General features: G+C 44.8%; 1 protein-coding gene across 1 annotated transcript in view; it reads right to left on the reverse strand.

Moving 5' to 3' along the window:
• The window catches only part of CFAP61 (cilia and flagella associated protein 61), a gene marked incomplete at its 3' end in the record, with an annotated part of 235,177 nt that overhangs the window by 42,268 nt on the left and 177,749 nt on the right, over positions 1–15,160 (reverse strand). The window contains exons 23-25 of the mRNA XM_079783836.1: positions 12,651–12,978; positions 11,261–11,352; positions 4,168–4,373 (exon numbers count right to left, since the gene is read on the reverse strand). Coding sequence (XP_079639962.1) covers positions 4,168–4,373; positions 11,261–11,352; positions 12,651–12,978 — 626 coding nt within the window. The remainder of the gene's footprint in view (positions 1–4,167; positions 4,374–11,260; positions 11,353–12,650; positions 12,979–15,160) is intronic.

Here is a 15,160-nt window from a genome sequence, read left to right on the forward strand (position 1 = left end):
CTTTTCAAACCACCAGAATAGACAAATTTTAAAGCATAACAGCATAAGGATTGCCAGGGTTTGGAGGCACTCTCATGCCCTCCTGGGGAGAGTTCAATAGATAAAATCTACTTTTGGGAACATTTCAGCATCACCTAGTTCACCCGAGAGAAATTCTTGCAGATGTGGTTGTTTGTAATGTCATCAAACTGGGGACAATTTAAATACCAATCAATGGGAAAATGGATGAATAGTGACACAGTTACATAAGGGAATACTATACAGCAGGGAAATAATTGAACTGCAGCTACAAACATCACCATGTGGGGCCTTATAAACATACTGCTAAATGGTATTGATTTTCTCTAGTCAGCCACAGAATCAATTCAAAGAAGGCAAAAGAAATTGATCTACTTTTTAGGAAATCATATACATGTGGCACATTTTTATTTTTTACTAGAGGCCCAGTGCATGAAACTCGTGTGCTGGTGGTGGTGGGGGTCCCTCAGTCCAGTCTGCGCCCTCTCAAAGTCCGGGACCCCTCGGGGGATGCCCACCTGCAGTGCTCCCCCTGTGGGAGTGCACTGACCACCAGGGGGCAGCTCCTGCATTGAGCATCTGCCCCCTGGTGGTCAGTACCATAGGGACTGGTCGTTCTGCAGTTCGGTCGATTTGCATATTAGGCTTTTATTATATAGGATTGTTGACACTATTACAGATGTTCCCATACCCTCTTCCTGCCTCCCCCATCTACTCAGCCCCACCCCCCTCCCTCTGGCTATCACCACACTGTTGTCAGAGTCTATGGGTTATGTATATACTAGTGGCCCAGTGCATGAAATTCGTGCATGGGGGTGGGGGTGGGGGTGGGAGGTGTCCCTCAGCCCGGCCTGCACCCTCTCCAATCTGTGACCCCTCGAAGGATGTCCTACTGCTGGTTTACAGGGATCGGGCCTAAACCGGCAGTCAGACATCCCTCTCGCAATCCGGGACTGCTGGCTCCTAATCGCTCAGCTGCCTGCCTGCCTGATTGCCCCTAACCACTCTGCCTGCTGGCCTGCTCGCCCCCAACTGCCCCCCACCGCTGGCCTGCTTGCCCCCAAATGCCCCCCCCAACCAGCCTGATCACCTCCAACTGCCTCACGTGCCAGTGTGCTCACCCCCAACTGCCCCCCCTGCTGGCCTGCTCACTCCAAACTGCCCCCCCCCACTGTCCTGATCACCTCCAACAGACCCCCACTGATGTCCTGCTCGACCCCAACTGGCCCCCATGCTGGTCTGCTTACCCCCAACGGCCCTGCCCCCCACCAGCCTGATCACTCACAAATGCTGTCCCATCCTGGCCTGATCACCCACAACTGCCCTCCTCTCTTGGCCTCTAATCGCCTCTACCTTGGCCCCGCCACCATGGCTTTGTCCAGAAGAATGTCCGGAAGGTCTCCTGGAAGGTCTCCCAGTCTAATTCGCATTTTATTAGTATAGATAGAGTCCTGGTGCATGGGTGGGGGCCAGCTGGTTTGCTCTGAAGGGTGTCCTGGATCAGGGTGGGGGTTCCCTTGGGGCGTGGGCGGCCTGGGCGAGGGGCCTGTGGTGGTTTGCAGGCTGGCCACGCCCCCATGGGATAAGTGTCCCAGCTGGGGGGGACATGGCCAGCCTGGGTGAGGGGCTGATGGCTGTTTGCAGGCTGGCCAAGCCCCCAGAGGGGACCCTCACCCCATCAGAGTGTGGCCAGCCTGGGTGAGGAGCTGAGGGCTGTTTTCAGGCTGGCCACACCCCCCATCAGTCCAGGCTCCCAGCCCCTCCTTTTTATCTTTTCTTTTCTTTTTTTTTTCAGTGCCTCCTTGAGCAGAGGCCAGGGTTAGCTGGAAGCAGGTATCTGGGATTTATTTATCTTCTATAATTGAAACTTTGTAGCCTTGAGCAGAGGCCAAGGCCAGCCAAGACGGGTGGAAAGCTTGGCTTCCTCCATTGCTGGGGTCAACCCAAGCCTCCTGCTCGATCCTGCTCCGTGGCCGCCTCCATCTTAGTTGGGTTAATTTGCATACTCGCTCCTGATTGGCTGATGGGCATGGCTGGTGGGTGTAGCGGAGGTATGGTCAATTTGCATGTTTCTCTTTTATTAGTGTAGATGTTCTTTGGCTTATCCCTTCACCTTTTTTCATCTAGTTTCTCACGCCACCCTCCCCTCTGATAGCTATCAGACTGTTCCATGTATCCATGCATATGTTTCTAATGTTTGTCAGTTTATTTTTAAAAAATATTTTTGTTGATTTCAGAGAGGAAGGGAGAGGAAGAGAGAGATAGAAACATCAATGATGTGGCTGTCTCCTGCATGCCCCCTACTGGGGATCAAGCCCACACCTGGGCATGTGGCCTTGAGTGGAATCGAACCTGGGATCCTCAGTTTGCAGGCTGACGCTCTATCCACTAAGCCAAACCAGCTAGGGCTATCAGTTTATTTTGTTCATTAGATTCCATATCTCAGTGAGATCATATGATATTTCTCTGACTGGCTTATTTCACTTGGCATAATAATCTCCAGGTCCATCCATACTATTGCAAAAGGTAAGAGTTCCTTCCTTTGATGGGGGGGCCTTGTAGTATTCCATTGTGTGAATGTATCACAGAAGAAGCCACGTTGAGACTGGTAGGAAGGGCAGAGATCAGAAAGGGGCTTGCCCAGAGAGGCATGAAGCCTAAACCCCAGCTCGGCTCCCCAGCTTGGAGTGCCAGAGCCAGGAAGAGGGGCCCACATAGAATCCAGCTGTGACAAGCAGTAAGGTTTCTATTGGCCACAGAGAGGCAGAGCCCACAGGAGACACAGGCACCCTCTTAAAGGGCCCACACACAAAATTTCTTTTGCAGCCCATCACCCTGGGCTCCAGTGGAGGGAGAGCAGTGCAGACTGGAGTTGCCTGAGGAGAGTCTGGGGGTTTGTAGCTTTGGAGAAATAGGTGGGGAATAGCCAAAAGATACCGTATACTGGCCCTGTCATCACTTTGTTTTAGTGGAAATAGAGGAAAATGCTCTTTTCTAAGCACCAGACTACACCCAGAAGTAGCTTTCTACTCTGAAATTCTAGCCTTCCTAGAGTCGTAGGATAAACAAGTGTTTTAGAATTTGAAAGACCAAGATCTAGATCACCCAGTCAAACCAACCTGCCAGTGCAGAATTCCCGTAACAATATCTCAGACAAATGGCCACCTTTCCCTGCTTGAGCACAAGCTGTGTGGAAGACAGCTGGGGTCATGAACAGCATGTTTGTGGTTGTGGAGTTCTCACCAGGACTAAGTGCTTCCCTACCCTGTTCCCAGAATACCTCTCAAACTTCTGACCACTGCTCTTACCAGCCCTGGGTCAAAGGAACTCGAAATCATCGCATCCAGGCCCATCCATGGTGTGGAGGCCGTGCATGGGTGCATCTGGAATTCAGGCCTGTGCGTGGCCATGGGAGCTATGTGTGGCTACATCTGGAGTCCATGTACTTCCCCATGTAACTCTCCACCTTCAATGCTAGTGCTCAATGCTAGTGGTCAGATGTTATTTATTATATGAGAACTAGAGGCCTGGTGCACAGATTCGTGCACCAGTGGGGTCCCTCAGCCTGGCCTGTGCCCTCTCACAATCCAGGGGATGTCGGACTGCCAGTTTTGGTCCAATCCCTGCAGGCCCTGGTGGGGATCGGGCCGAAACAGGCAGTCCGACATCCCCCAAGGGATGTAGTAGTGCGCGAAGTAGCAGGTGGCCAGGGAGGAGCCTGAGCCCGGGCCAGGTGGCACGCTGCTCCAGCTCATCCCTGCCCCTCTGCACCTGCAGCTGCTGCTCATAGCGCTGCCGCAGAGGCGGGAGAGGCTCGTGCTGCTGCAGCTGCACTTGCCAGCCATGGCATCTGGTGCCCTCCAGGCAGTTGAGTGGCACTCCCACTGTGGGAGTGCACTGACCACTAGGGGGAAGCTCCTGCGTTGAGTGTCTGCCCCCTGGTGGTCAGTGTGCGTCATAGCGAGTGGTCGACCAGTCGTTTGATCATTCGGTTGCTTAGGCTTTTATATATATAGATGCAATCTCTGCCACTCTAGCTTCTCCCATGGATTCCTATTTTGCTATCTGGTGCATCACAAAAACACACCCTTCATTCATAAGACACTAGGCATTGCATTTCCCATTAGTACAATGCACGGTCCAACTTACCTGTAGAGATCTGTGATCATCTTGTCCTCAAACCGAGCACACAGGTTGTTGAGGACTTGCTCGTGCTGCCCAAACAAGCGAATGTAATTGGAGGTAGGGAAAGGCTCCTTAGAGAGGCATGTGATGGTCTCCACTATTTTATAGTTGTTAATATGTATTCGGAAATAAGTGCCTTTTTTCGCTTTACCAGTTATTATTTCTGTACCCTGGGGGGGGGGGGGCGGGGAATGGATCAGAAAAAAACACACACATTAGAAACATTTCTGAACATTGGGAACTTTATCATAGCAATTAATTTTTCAAATATAACAAACTAGGTTATATCTTATGGCTTGTTGCAAATAACTGTAACAGATATTGACTAAACTCAACAGAAGATAGCTGTGTCCGAAGGCACAGACTTGGACTTAATGACTAAGTGTTCCTCGGGATATTTTAACCTGTGATTGCATCGTTCGGAGTTTCTAAATTAGTTGCTAGGTTACAGCCAATTCTCTAATCCTCAATACCTCACACAGCTAATATGTGGGGCTGGGTTTACTCTGCTCTGTGATGTGTGTGAAGACTGCTAATTTTCGTAGTTTTTCACAGCACCGTTTTGAGAAAAACTCCTAGTCAAAAATGATCAGAAAGAATTTCAGCTTTTTAAAGTTTACTTAAATAAAGGAAGTGAGTAAAAGGTGAATGTCTGGCAGCTTGGTTTGGGGAGGTTTGTCTGTTAGGAAGGTCTGTTTCAAGGGAGAAGGTTCAAGTTTATAGAAATACACAAACACATTCTGCAGGCCACATTTTCCCTTGTAATTGTCAACGCTTTATGTCCCCTAGAAACTGGCTGACACTGCCATAGAAGCCCAGATGACAAGGAAAGATGCCACTCTATTCCATGTCACCACCACCTTTTCTATGTCAGCCCCTAATGACGACTGACCTACCAACCAGGACACACTCCCCACGGACTCAGGCAACCAAACCGAGAACCCGTAGCAGACAAATAGGTTTTGTTGATGGTGGATGAACCTTTAGTTTACCCCCAGACTCTGAACTTAGACTCATGGTCACACTCAATAAACCTTTCCTGAGTGCATATAGATTTAAGATTTTGCTCTGAACTTGAATGTGGCATTTATAAATCCAAGGCAAGTTGGACTACACTGATCCCAAACATTGACTTAGTCCCGGACATCCCCTGGGGATTTTGTCTAAACAAGGACACACAGTTTAACTGGATTTTTAAAATATATTGAAGCAACTGGTGGGTGTTTGGATATCATATTGCAAAAACCCCGAGAAGGTACAAGGTGAGGTTTACAGGAGGGATATCAGGTAAATCCTGGGCCAACCCCAAGTATGTGTGAGAAATTGGGCATTTGGGGTGGGAGGGAGAGCAAACATAACTTAGTAAAAGGGTTGGGGGGTGCAAGCTGCCCACCATTCATAGAGATGGATGGATACAGAGAGAAAATCTACCTGCATAGCAAAGAATTAAAAAACAATTCAGCAAGGCATTACCTAACAGAACAATGGTACATCCTAATGATAAGGTACAACACATCCCCTGTTATAAACTCTATTTCATAACAGGGAAATATGTTCACAGTACATTTTATACTATAGAAGCAGTTTAAAAATGTACAGATAATTCCTTTTTTAATCAACATTTTAACAAATGTCATTTTCTGAGGTTGGGAGACTGGGTCATTTTTGTTGTTTCTCTTTCTGTTCATTTGACTATGTAGCATTTCTAGTTTTTTAAACAATGACTACCACTTCTAAAATGATAAGTCATTTTTAAATACTCTGGCTGTGCTGTGGCAACGAACTAGACTTTTGATGAAAAAAATTGAGAGGAAGAGAAATGAAACAGAAAGCAGAAGAAGAAAGAGGGAAGGAAGGAAGGGAGGGAGAGAAGAAGGGAGGGAGGGGAGGGAGGGAGGAGGAACTGTGACAGGGTAGGGTTTGTCAGGAGAAGAGTTTGGAAAAAGTCAGCTTGAGCCACAGGCAGCAGACTTTCTGGTGTCCTTATCGAATCACCCCCTTACCCTTAGTTCTTTCCACAGCATTTCTCTGGTCCCAGATCACCTCACACACTTTTAAATTCAGATCTGTTTCCTCAGGAATATATATATATATATATATATATATATATATATATATATATATATATATATAATTAATTTCAGAGAGGAAGGGAGAGGGAGAGATAGAAACATCAATGATGAGAGAGAATAATTGATCAACTGCCTCCTGCACACCCCACACTGGGAATTGAGCCCGCAACCTGGGCACGTGCCCCAACCGAATGGGAATTGAACCATGACCTCCTGGTTCCTAGGTCAATGCTCAACCACTGAGCCACACCATCTGGGCATCCTCAGGAATTCTTGACTTCTCAAATGGAGCAATGAACACACCAGGCTGGGGCACTTGGCATCACAGAATAATCTTTGGCATCAACTCCATCATAGCAAACACTATTTCTGAATTAAATACACGGAGACCTATGAGAGTAAAGAATGTGCCCCCCATGCACCGTCCTAACACCTGATGCAAGACTTAAATACCATTTGAGTTGGTGCCGCAGCTTTAGGCCGGGAAGCCCCTTGCAGTAGGGATGCCTTAGAAAAGTTGAATGAGTGCCTGAGGAGGGGCCACTCCCTCGCCGTGGTGGGAGGGTGGCTGGGGGTCCAGGAGAGAGGGCCCTGTCAACAGCTTTGGCACAGTTTTAGCACCAGGTCTCTCCAGGGTTCACCGGAGAGCAGAGTCAACCATCCCACAAGGTCATGACCCCTCCTCCTCCTTAAAATTTCTTTATGCTGGATGATTAAGAAAGGGAACCCAGGCATCAAAGGGGCACCCCATGAGATGTGCCCATGTGGCTGACAAAGTTTTGACCTGGCAGCCTTTCACTAAACACTCCACCTTCCGCTCACAAGGACCCTGTGTTTAGCGGGGATGGTTTGGGCCACCGTGAGGTGGAGCCCAACGAGGCTGCTGGCCGACAGCAAGGAGTCTGAGCAGATGTGCCCTTGGGTGTCAGCCGGGTCCAAGAGGGCCACCTTGTCAGCATCGTTCTCAATGACTTTTTATCACGATCTGTTTGTTTGGGGGCTTTTTTTGGTCTTACTTTTTAATTTAAAAATTGAATTCTAATCTTTGGGTTGCCTCTGTATGTTTTCACACATCATGGCTATGAGGGCTTAAAGAATGTAAAAGGTGGTCGCACTGTAGAGAAAGAAATGACTTGTGCTATGGTGGCTAATATTAATAAAACAAGTAATTGTGTCCACTTCATGAGATGTGACATTCTGTTAACTCAGTGGAGGTGGGGAGCATTCTGGGAATTTGGAACACATCAACATTTTTGTACTGACGTTAAGGATAATTCACCTACAGATGGGTTTCTCAGACAGATTACCGTTGGAGGGCCAGGCCCATCTACATTTCTTAGGTCATTCCTGTACGGTGCCTCACAGATTGGGAAAAGCCTGCCTCTCCTCGCAGAAAATCGCTCCACTAATGACAAGGCAGCTTCCAGCTCTGCCATCCCATGAGGGATCCTAAGGAGTAATGATGATGGTTTCACACACTTTCTAATTCTGGGGTGTGTGTCCAGTTTCTCCTTTGATGTATATAAGCAAGTTGTTAGGAAATTTGGATCCTGAATTTAAGACTTTAATGAAGTAACTGGTTCTGGTGCGTTTCCTTTTCCTTTCTTTGGATACAATCACCCTTTCAAGTTCCTTTATGATTTTGACAAAAGTTGGGAAAGGGCTCTGGAATTTATGCCAAATGGAAGACACAGGATTAATCAAACTTGGTGTGCAAGAAATTGAGTTCCCAAGTCTCGTGATAAATGCACAATTTTAAATTTAACGGCATCCACAGCAGAACTTGTTGTGACAAATTCCTTTACTCGGTGGTGTATAGCCAACAAAGCATGTGGACTGGAATCTGTAAAGATTAGTTCATTACAGAGACGACTTGAGGTCCCTTTTATTCCTTTTGTCAGACTACCTCTCAGAGAGCTCATGAATTAATAAACTTCTGACTTAAACATTCCAATTCATGAGTGCTACGGAAGTCCGAAATCTGTACTACATTTATGGTAAAAATAGTAATTTTCTTTCTTTGGTGAAATATTGTGCAATAGCTCCACCCTTGATCAACTGGCTATATGTAGGTGACTGCCTGACAATTTTGGCAACAATTCTACTTCATCAAATTAATTCCAACTCCAAAAGATTGCCATGGAACCTTCCTACATTTTTTTTTCTTGGACAATAAAACGGAAAAAAAAATCTGTTTAGATCTTCTGTACTTATTAAAAAGGAGGCACACCAGGCAAAATGGTTCATTAAAGCCAGGGATCCTGTTCACATACCATCCTAGTGCCAGCCTAAGAATCCATTCCAGTGGCATTCTTATTAAGACCCTCATTCCCTAAAAATCCCCTTTGGCTCCTCCTCTGCCTTTATTCAGAGACAGCCCTGGTTCATAAATAAAGGACACGGCGTGTAGGAAATCACAGTGTCCTTGAAGAATCTGGTTCTGTCTGAAACCACGTCCAGTATTTTTCAGCTCTTGAACATCTTTGGCTCCAGTTATTTACTGACGATGAACAAAGTGCTCAGCCTCTGAACACATCATCTGGGCTTCACCCTGTTCATGAAATGCCCCATCTCATCAGTGGCAGATTGTACTCTACAAAGACGGCCACAACAATATCCTCCATCCCTCACAGTCTTCTACAGTAAGACCTTGACACTCTTCCCACGGAGAGATGAACTCTACGGCCCCTCTCCTTGAATCCTGGTGGGCTGTGACTGGTCCAACCGAGGGCGGGAAGGGGGTAGTGCTGTGTGACTTTCGAGGCCGGCCATGGGAAGCAATGCAGCTTCTACTTGCTAGTGGAACTTGCACTCAGAGCCCTAAGAAATCTGACTACTCTGAGGTTGCCAGGCTATGAGGAAGCCCGGGTCACACGGACAGCTCAGGTGTGATGCTCTGGTCAGCACTCCCTGTGTTTGAATCATTCCAGCCCTTCAGAGGATCCAACCATTGTGTCGCCTCTAGCCTTCAAGTCCTCTGAGCGGAGGCTCCAGACATTGTGGAACAGTGACAAGCCCTTCCCACTGTGTCCTGTCTGAATTCCTGACCCACAGAATCTGAGCAGAATCAAATGGCTGCTTCATTTCTGTTACATAGCAACGGAAACTGGAACATCATTTGCTTCGATCCTTTATTTGTAAGAAAAATTTTCATCAGACCACATGTAAAAAGTACCCCTAAAAGAGTCTTGGAGAGGCCCAAGGCAAATAAGGTTTAAACACAGAGCATTTGCCGTTTCCCTGGAGGAAACAGATTTCATTATTTATCTAAAACTATGATTAACAACATCCACCACTGATGGGTCACCTGTTTTACTCTATATATGATCCCTAAGAATCCCAGACACCCAGAGAAGTTTAATAACTTCTCCAAAGCCCATGGGAAGTATATGGAAGAGCTGGGATTCCAATTTTCTGAAGGGAGAAGGGCGAGGGGCCAAGAGTCTGTACAGTTTGAGTTTCTCTCCCTTTTGAGGAATTTTCCAATAGTATTCACCTACATCTCATTGACAAGAACCTGCCACAGGGCTGATTCTATTCTCAAGGAAATCTGGGAAATGTGATTACTTTGGTCATTATCATTAACACCCCAAAATACTCAGGATACAAAAATGGGAACAGAGGTTACGTTGCCAACTTCCAGTGTCTGACTCACTGACAAAAAAAGCAAACATGACACATCAGAAAGAAAACTCCCAGTTGACCACAAACACCACTTTGGGACCATCTGTCAGAGAATCTTATTTAAGGAGCTTGCCAACTGACCAACCACATGTGTCCTTCTGGTTATCTGAAACTCAGGGACGTCCCCTCATTACACTTCTGCATCTTCTGGATGGTCCTTCTTGTGTAATTCAGGGAGGGCCGGAGAACAACAGGGTTTCATGGGCATTCCAAACCCTAAGCAATTTACTTGCTATGTTGCCACAAAGGTAGTTATTTTAGTTATCTATTGATGTATCACAGGTTACCTCAAAACTTAGTGGCTTAATGTCCTTCATTAGGCGAATGAAGAAATAAACTGTGATACATTCAGATAATGGAATGCTATTTAGCACTAAAAACAAATGAGCTATCAAGCCATGTAGCACAAATACATATTACAAAGTGAAAGAAACAAATGGGGAGGGAGGGAGAGAAAGAGGGAAGTGGAAGAGGGCATAGAGGGATAAATGGCGATGGAAAAAATTAAATTAAATTTGAAAAAGACAAGCCAATCTGTAAAGGCTACATACTACACAATTCCAACTATATGACATTCTGGATAAGGCAAAACTATGGAGATGGTATAAGATCAGTGGGTGCCAGGAGTTAAGGGTGAGAGAGGGCTAAAGAGGCAGAGCACAGAGGATTCTTAGGGTAGTAAAACTACTCTGTATGATACTGTAATGATGGATACATGTCATTATACATTTGTCCAAACCCCTAGAATATACAACTCTAATGTAGACTATAGACTTTGGGTGGTAATGATGTATCAATGTAAGTTCATCAATCATAACTAATGTACCACTTTGATTGGGGATGTTGATAATGGGGACAGTATGCATGAATGGGAGCTGGGGTATATGGGAAATCTCTGTACTTTTCTCTCAATTTTATTTTGAACCCAAAACTGCTCTTTAAACAAATCTATTAAAAAAACAATTAGTGGCTCAAAACAATAAGCTTGTATAAACTGGGAGTGGTGCAAGTTAGAAGCTGTAATATCTTTCGTGACCTGGCACCGGAAGTCTCAAACTGTCATTTCCACAAAATCCTGTTGGCTACAGAGGTCAGCCCTATTCAGTGTGGTAGGGGTGCACACAGGGGCATGAATACCAAGAGGCAGGAGTCATTGAGGGCCATCTTGAGGACTGGCTACTGCAGTGGCTTTCTGATGCATGAACCAATACATTACACTAAAGATCTGAACAAATAATTTTCACCCCTGTACACAAAGTGTTATATTTGAAAGTTAAAGGAAATTTAGTAATAATACTTACACAATCAGGCTGGGCCATTTGTACCTCCAAGGGAGATGGAATGGCAGGCTTGCTGATATGCAGATAATGATAAGACCCAGGAAGAATGCCTCCTAGAGGAAATGGCAAGTTTTCCACATTTTAATTTAGTTGTTAATAAGGTAGGTAACATGTTAATAAGGTGAGTGAGCTTATATCGGTACTACAGGACAAATGGAGATGCCTAAAATGGTGTATGCTACTCAAACATTCCCACTAAAGGACTGGGATATTTGGGATTTACTTAACAAAATCAGTGTGAATGTACCATTATACCCCGTAATGTAGCCAACAGTGCTCCAAGAAGATGTGCTAAGCTGATCCTGTGTATCCTTTGATTTCTCATAATTCCTGTTACTCTACCTGCCAAAGCCAAACCAAGACCTTTAGAGTCTAAATGTTGCAATGGTTTTCCCCATCATGCCTCCAATATTTAAAAAATATTCTAAAAGTGTTATAAGGAAAATCAATAAATTTCTTGTTCCATGTTTTAGAAAACTATCATTATCAAAGTATTAATATTTCTAGTTTGTCCCAGAAGTATGAGCCTGACCTAACTCTGGTCTCTGACACCCATCCCTTCTCTTCCTCTTTCCCATGGTCTCATCGAGAATGAGGAGCAGAGCGGGACTTCTCTGAGGCCATTTAGATAGGTAGGAAAAGATAAGATCTGGAATATAGGGCTTTTGTCTCTTTAGTCTGATGTCTATTTACTGGCTTAGGGTCCATGGACACCCTAGGGGGTCTATGGATGGTTTTGGGTATTAGTCCTTCAACCTTTTGGAAGTAAACAAAATTTTGTAAGTATATGCATTTTTTTTTCTAGTAGAAGGTTTATAACATTCAAAGACACTATTTCCAAAGGTATCTCTCAACTCTCAAACATAAAGAAATCCTGTGTTACTCATATGATCTTCTTAGAGGTCAACAAGGCTTAACAGATGAATGTAACTGTTTACAGCTGCAAATGGTTTGGCTTATCCATCCAGATAGCAGCTAAGGCCTGGGATGCTTGGAAGGGTCTCTTTATCTCTGAACTTACAGTGAGAATGAAAGTTTGGGAAGATGTCAAAGCATTGTACCATTATGACCAGTTGTGAGTAACTTCTGGGCAAGTCACTGATCATGCTCCAGTCTGTTTAAACACAGTTATTATATAGTCTATAATAAATGCTAAAATTGCCAAGGACCATAATAATAATAATGCTATGCCCATAATAAATGCTTAAAAAATGTGAGTGAGCACCTTCCTCTGTTTCTGTGCAGAGAACTCTCCCCACCAAGCCTAAGAGAAAGATGGAGGACTGCCCTGAGCACTACCCAGACCCAACTGGTGGCTTCATCAGGGGGAAGAAGGTGGCTTACCACACACCTCGGATCTTGGCTGCCTTGTACATGGGAATGAGTCGGTCAAGATCAGCCGGTGGCTCGATCACAGGCTCGAGGGTTGGATCAAAGAGACAGAGCATAGCTGCTGCCAGTTGGAAGCCAACTTCTTTGGAACTGAAGTTGCTGTGAGACCACTCACTTGAGTAATATCTATTGGAGAATTTGGTGAGGGAGCCAGCAGCTCTGATGGCTATGTCGTTGGTGTGAAAGTTCGTATCAATCACAAGTCGGCCATCATAGACAAGACATGCATCATTTAATGCTTTAAATGTTTCATAATCCACATTCTTCTCACAGAAGCTAAAGAATACCTACCAAGTGAACAATTACATTGTTACTTAGTTATCACTCTTTACCTTCCCAAGAGTGTGAACAATCAACAGGGCATTTTATTATTTGGGGAACACACAAAAAATCTAGGTCTACTAAAAGTTTGTCATAATCGTGTGTGTGTGTGTGTGTGTGTGTGTGTGTGTGTGTGTGTGAGAGAGAGAGAGAGAGAGAGAGAGAGACTCCTGTTTGCTATGAAGAACAAATTATGACCAACCAGTGTCACTCTTTTATTTTTTTTATCACTCAATCTAGATATCCAGTGGAGAGGATGCCAAATGATGAAATAACTATCATAAGAGTCAATATTTTTTCCCAACAAAGAGGTTTACAATTCAGGGGACACCACTTTCCCCATATTCTTCTATATTTTACTAGTATTATTTATTTATTTATTTACTTACTTATTGTTAATCCTCACCTGAGGATATTTTTCCATTGATTTTTAGAGAGTGGGAAGGAGGGGAAGAGACAGAGAGAGAAAGACATCTATGTGAGAGAGACACATTGATTGGTTGCCTCCCTCATGGGGCTGGGAATTGAGTCTGCAATCCAGATACATGCCATTGACTGGAATCAAACCCACAACGCTTCAGTCCAAGGGCTGACACTCTATCCACTGAGCCAAACCGGCTAGGGCTCATTCTTCTATATTTAAAATAACTCTATCTCAGCCTCATTCCATTTTCCTCTTCTTATTCATGTGTCTGACATGTAGGTCTCTCTAGGTTCCTTCTTAAGGTCACCTCATCTAATCTTGAGTTGTCAAATTGCCCCATAATTCCTGGCCTTTTAAACCCCTAAAGCATGACCTGCAAGATGCCCCAGAGAAGATGAGAGTTCCATCAGCCTCAGCATCGACCATGTCTGGACTCCTCCCTTGTTGCTTTCTACCCTGATATGGCACACAGTCATTCAATAAATATTTATGGGGTACCTATCAATGGTCACAAAGCCCTCTGCATACTCCTTAGAAGTGATCGGTATGCCCCCTCCACTCTCTGCCCAAATTTCAATGCTTTCTCATGCTCATCTGAACATCTTCTTCTAAGTTGATGTTGAACATCATTAAAGCAGTGCAAGTTAGTTGTTTTTAAGCCCTCCGTTTGCTGTTGAAGCAGTTGAGGTAAGTTTAATCATTTTATTCTTACCTAAATATAGTTTGCCACCTTATTTAAAGCATGCTAAAAATAAAAACATGACATGGATCCTTATCATACTGATGGCCACCTCTCTGCTTCCTTCACAAGCTTGCTTTACCCACCTCACTTGCCTCATTCTGTATAAAAATTAGCTGTTCTGGGCCAAAGGTAACCCTCGCTCACATCCCTTCCCTACACCCATGAATGGTACATGAATGATGAATAATCCTGTGATAGAGATTAGTCATGCATAACTATGTAAATTTAAATCTAAATTAATTAAAAGTAAACAAACTTTAAAATCCAGACCCACAGTTGTACTGAGGGAGGATAGTAAGAAGCTAGGGAAATTCCTAGGCAAGTGGAATAGGGAAACTGAGACAAGATAATTAAACAAGGCCAAATAAATTGAACAACTTACTCCTAGCTAGTGAATTACAAGACCTTATCTTCCCTAAACCAAGGACAGAGGAAATCAGGCAAACAAATAACAAAATCCTGATTGGAACCAGACAGACCCAAGATAAGAGTAAAACAGTAAAGCAGACCAAATAATAATCCCAAACTCTCCTCTACACTCATTTTGATGCATCAGCACATTAAAAACTCACCTGGAGAGCTGATGAATATTCCATGGAAATCCTCCCCTAAGGTTCTCCCTTGCAAAAGAAACATAAAAACCCTCAAGACAAAAACTCAAGTGTGGGTTTGCTCTAGAGCACGCTCATGCCCCTTCTCAGGCATGAAAATTTTATTTCCCCCTAACTCTCAGGGTCCCCCTGAGACTTGCAACCAGGGGAGCAGTGGGCAATGGCAACTCATGCTGGGCTTACCCCTGATCCTGTCTCCAAGGCCCCCTTTTCCTCTAACTTTCCAGTGAGATAAAAGCAGCCCCTCATTGGCTCACTTCTGTCACTGTGACCTTTACTTCCCAGTGACCTAATGGCAGCCCCACCTTGGCTCACTTCTTTCCTATAAATTCCTAGAGAGCCAAAGAAGAGCACCAGTTAAGCTCTCTCTA

Source organism: Cnephaeus nilssonii, assembly GCF_951640355.1.
Source record: "Cnephaeus nilssonii genome assembly, chromosome: 11".
NCBI classification, from domain to species: Eukaryota; Metazoa; Chordata; class Mammalia; order Chiroptera; family Vespertilionidae; genus Cnephaeus; species Cnephaeus nilssonii.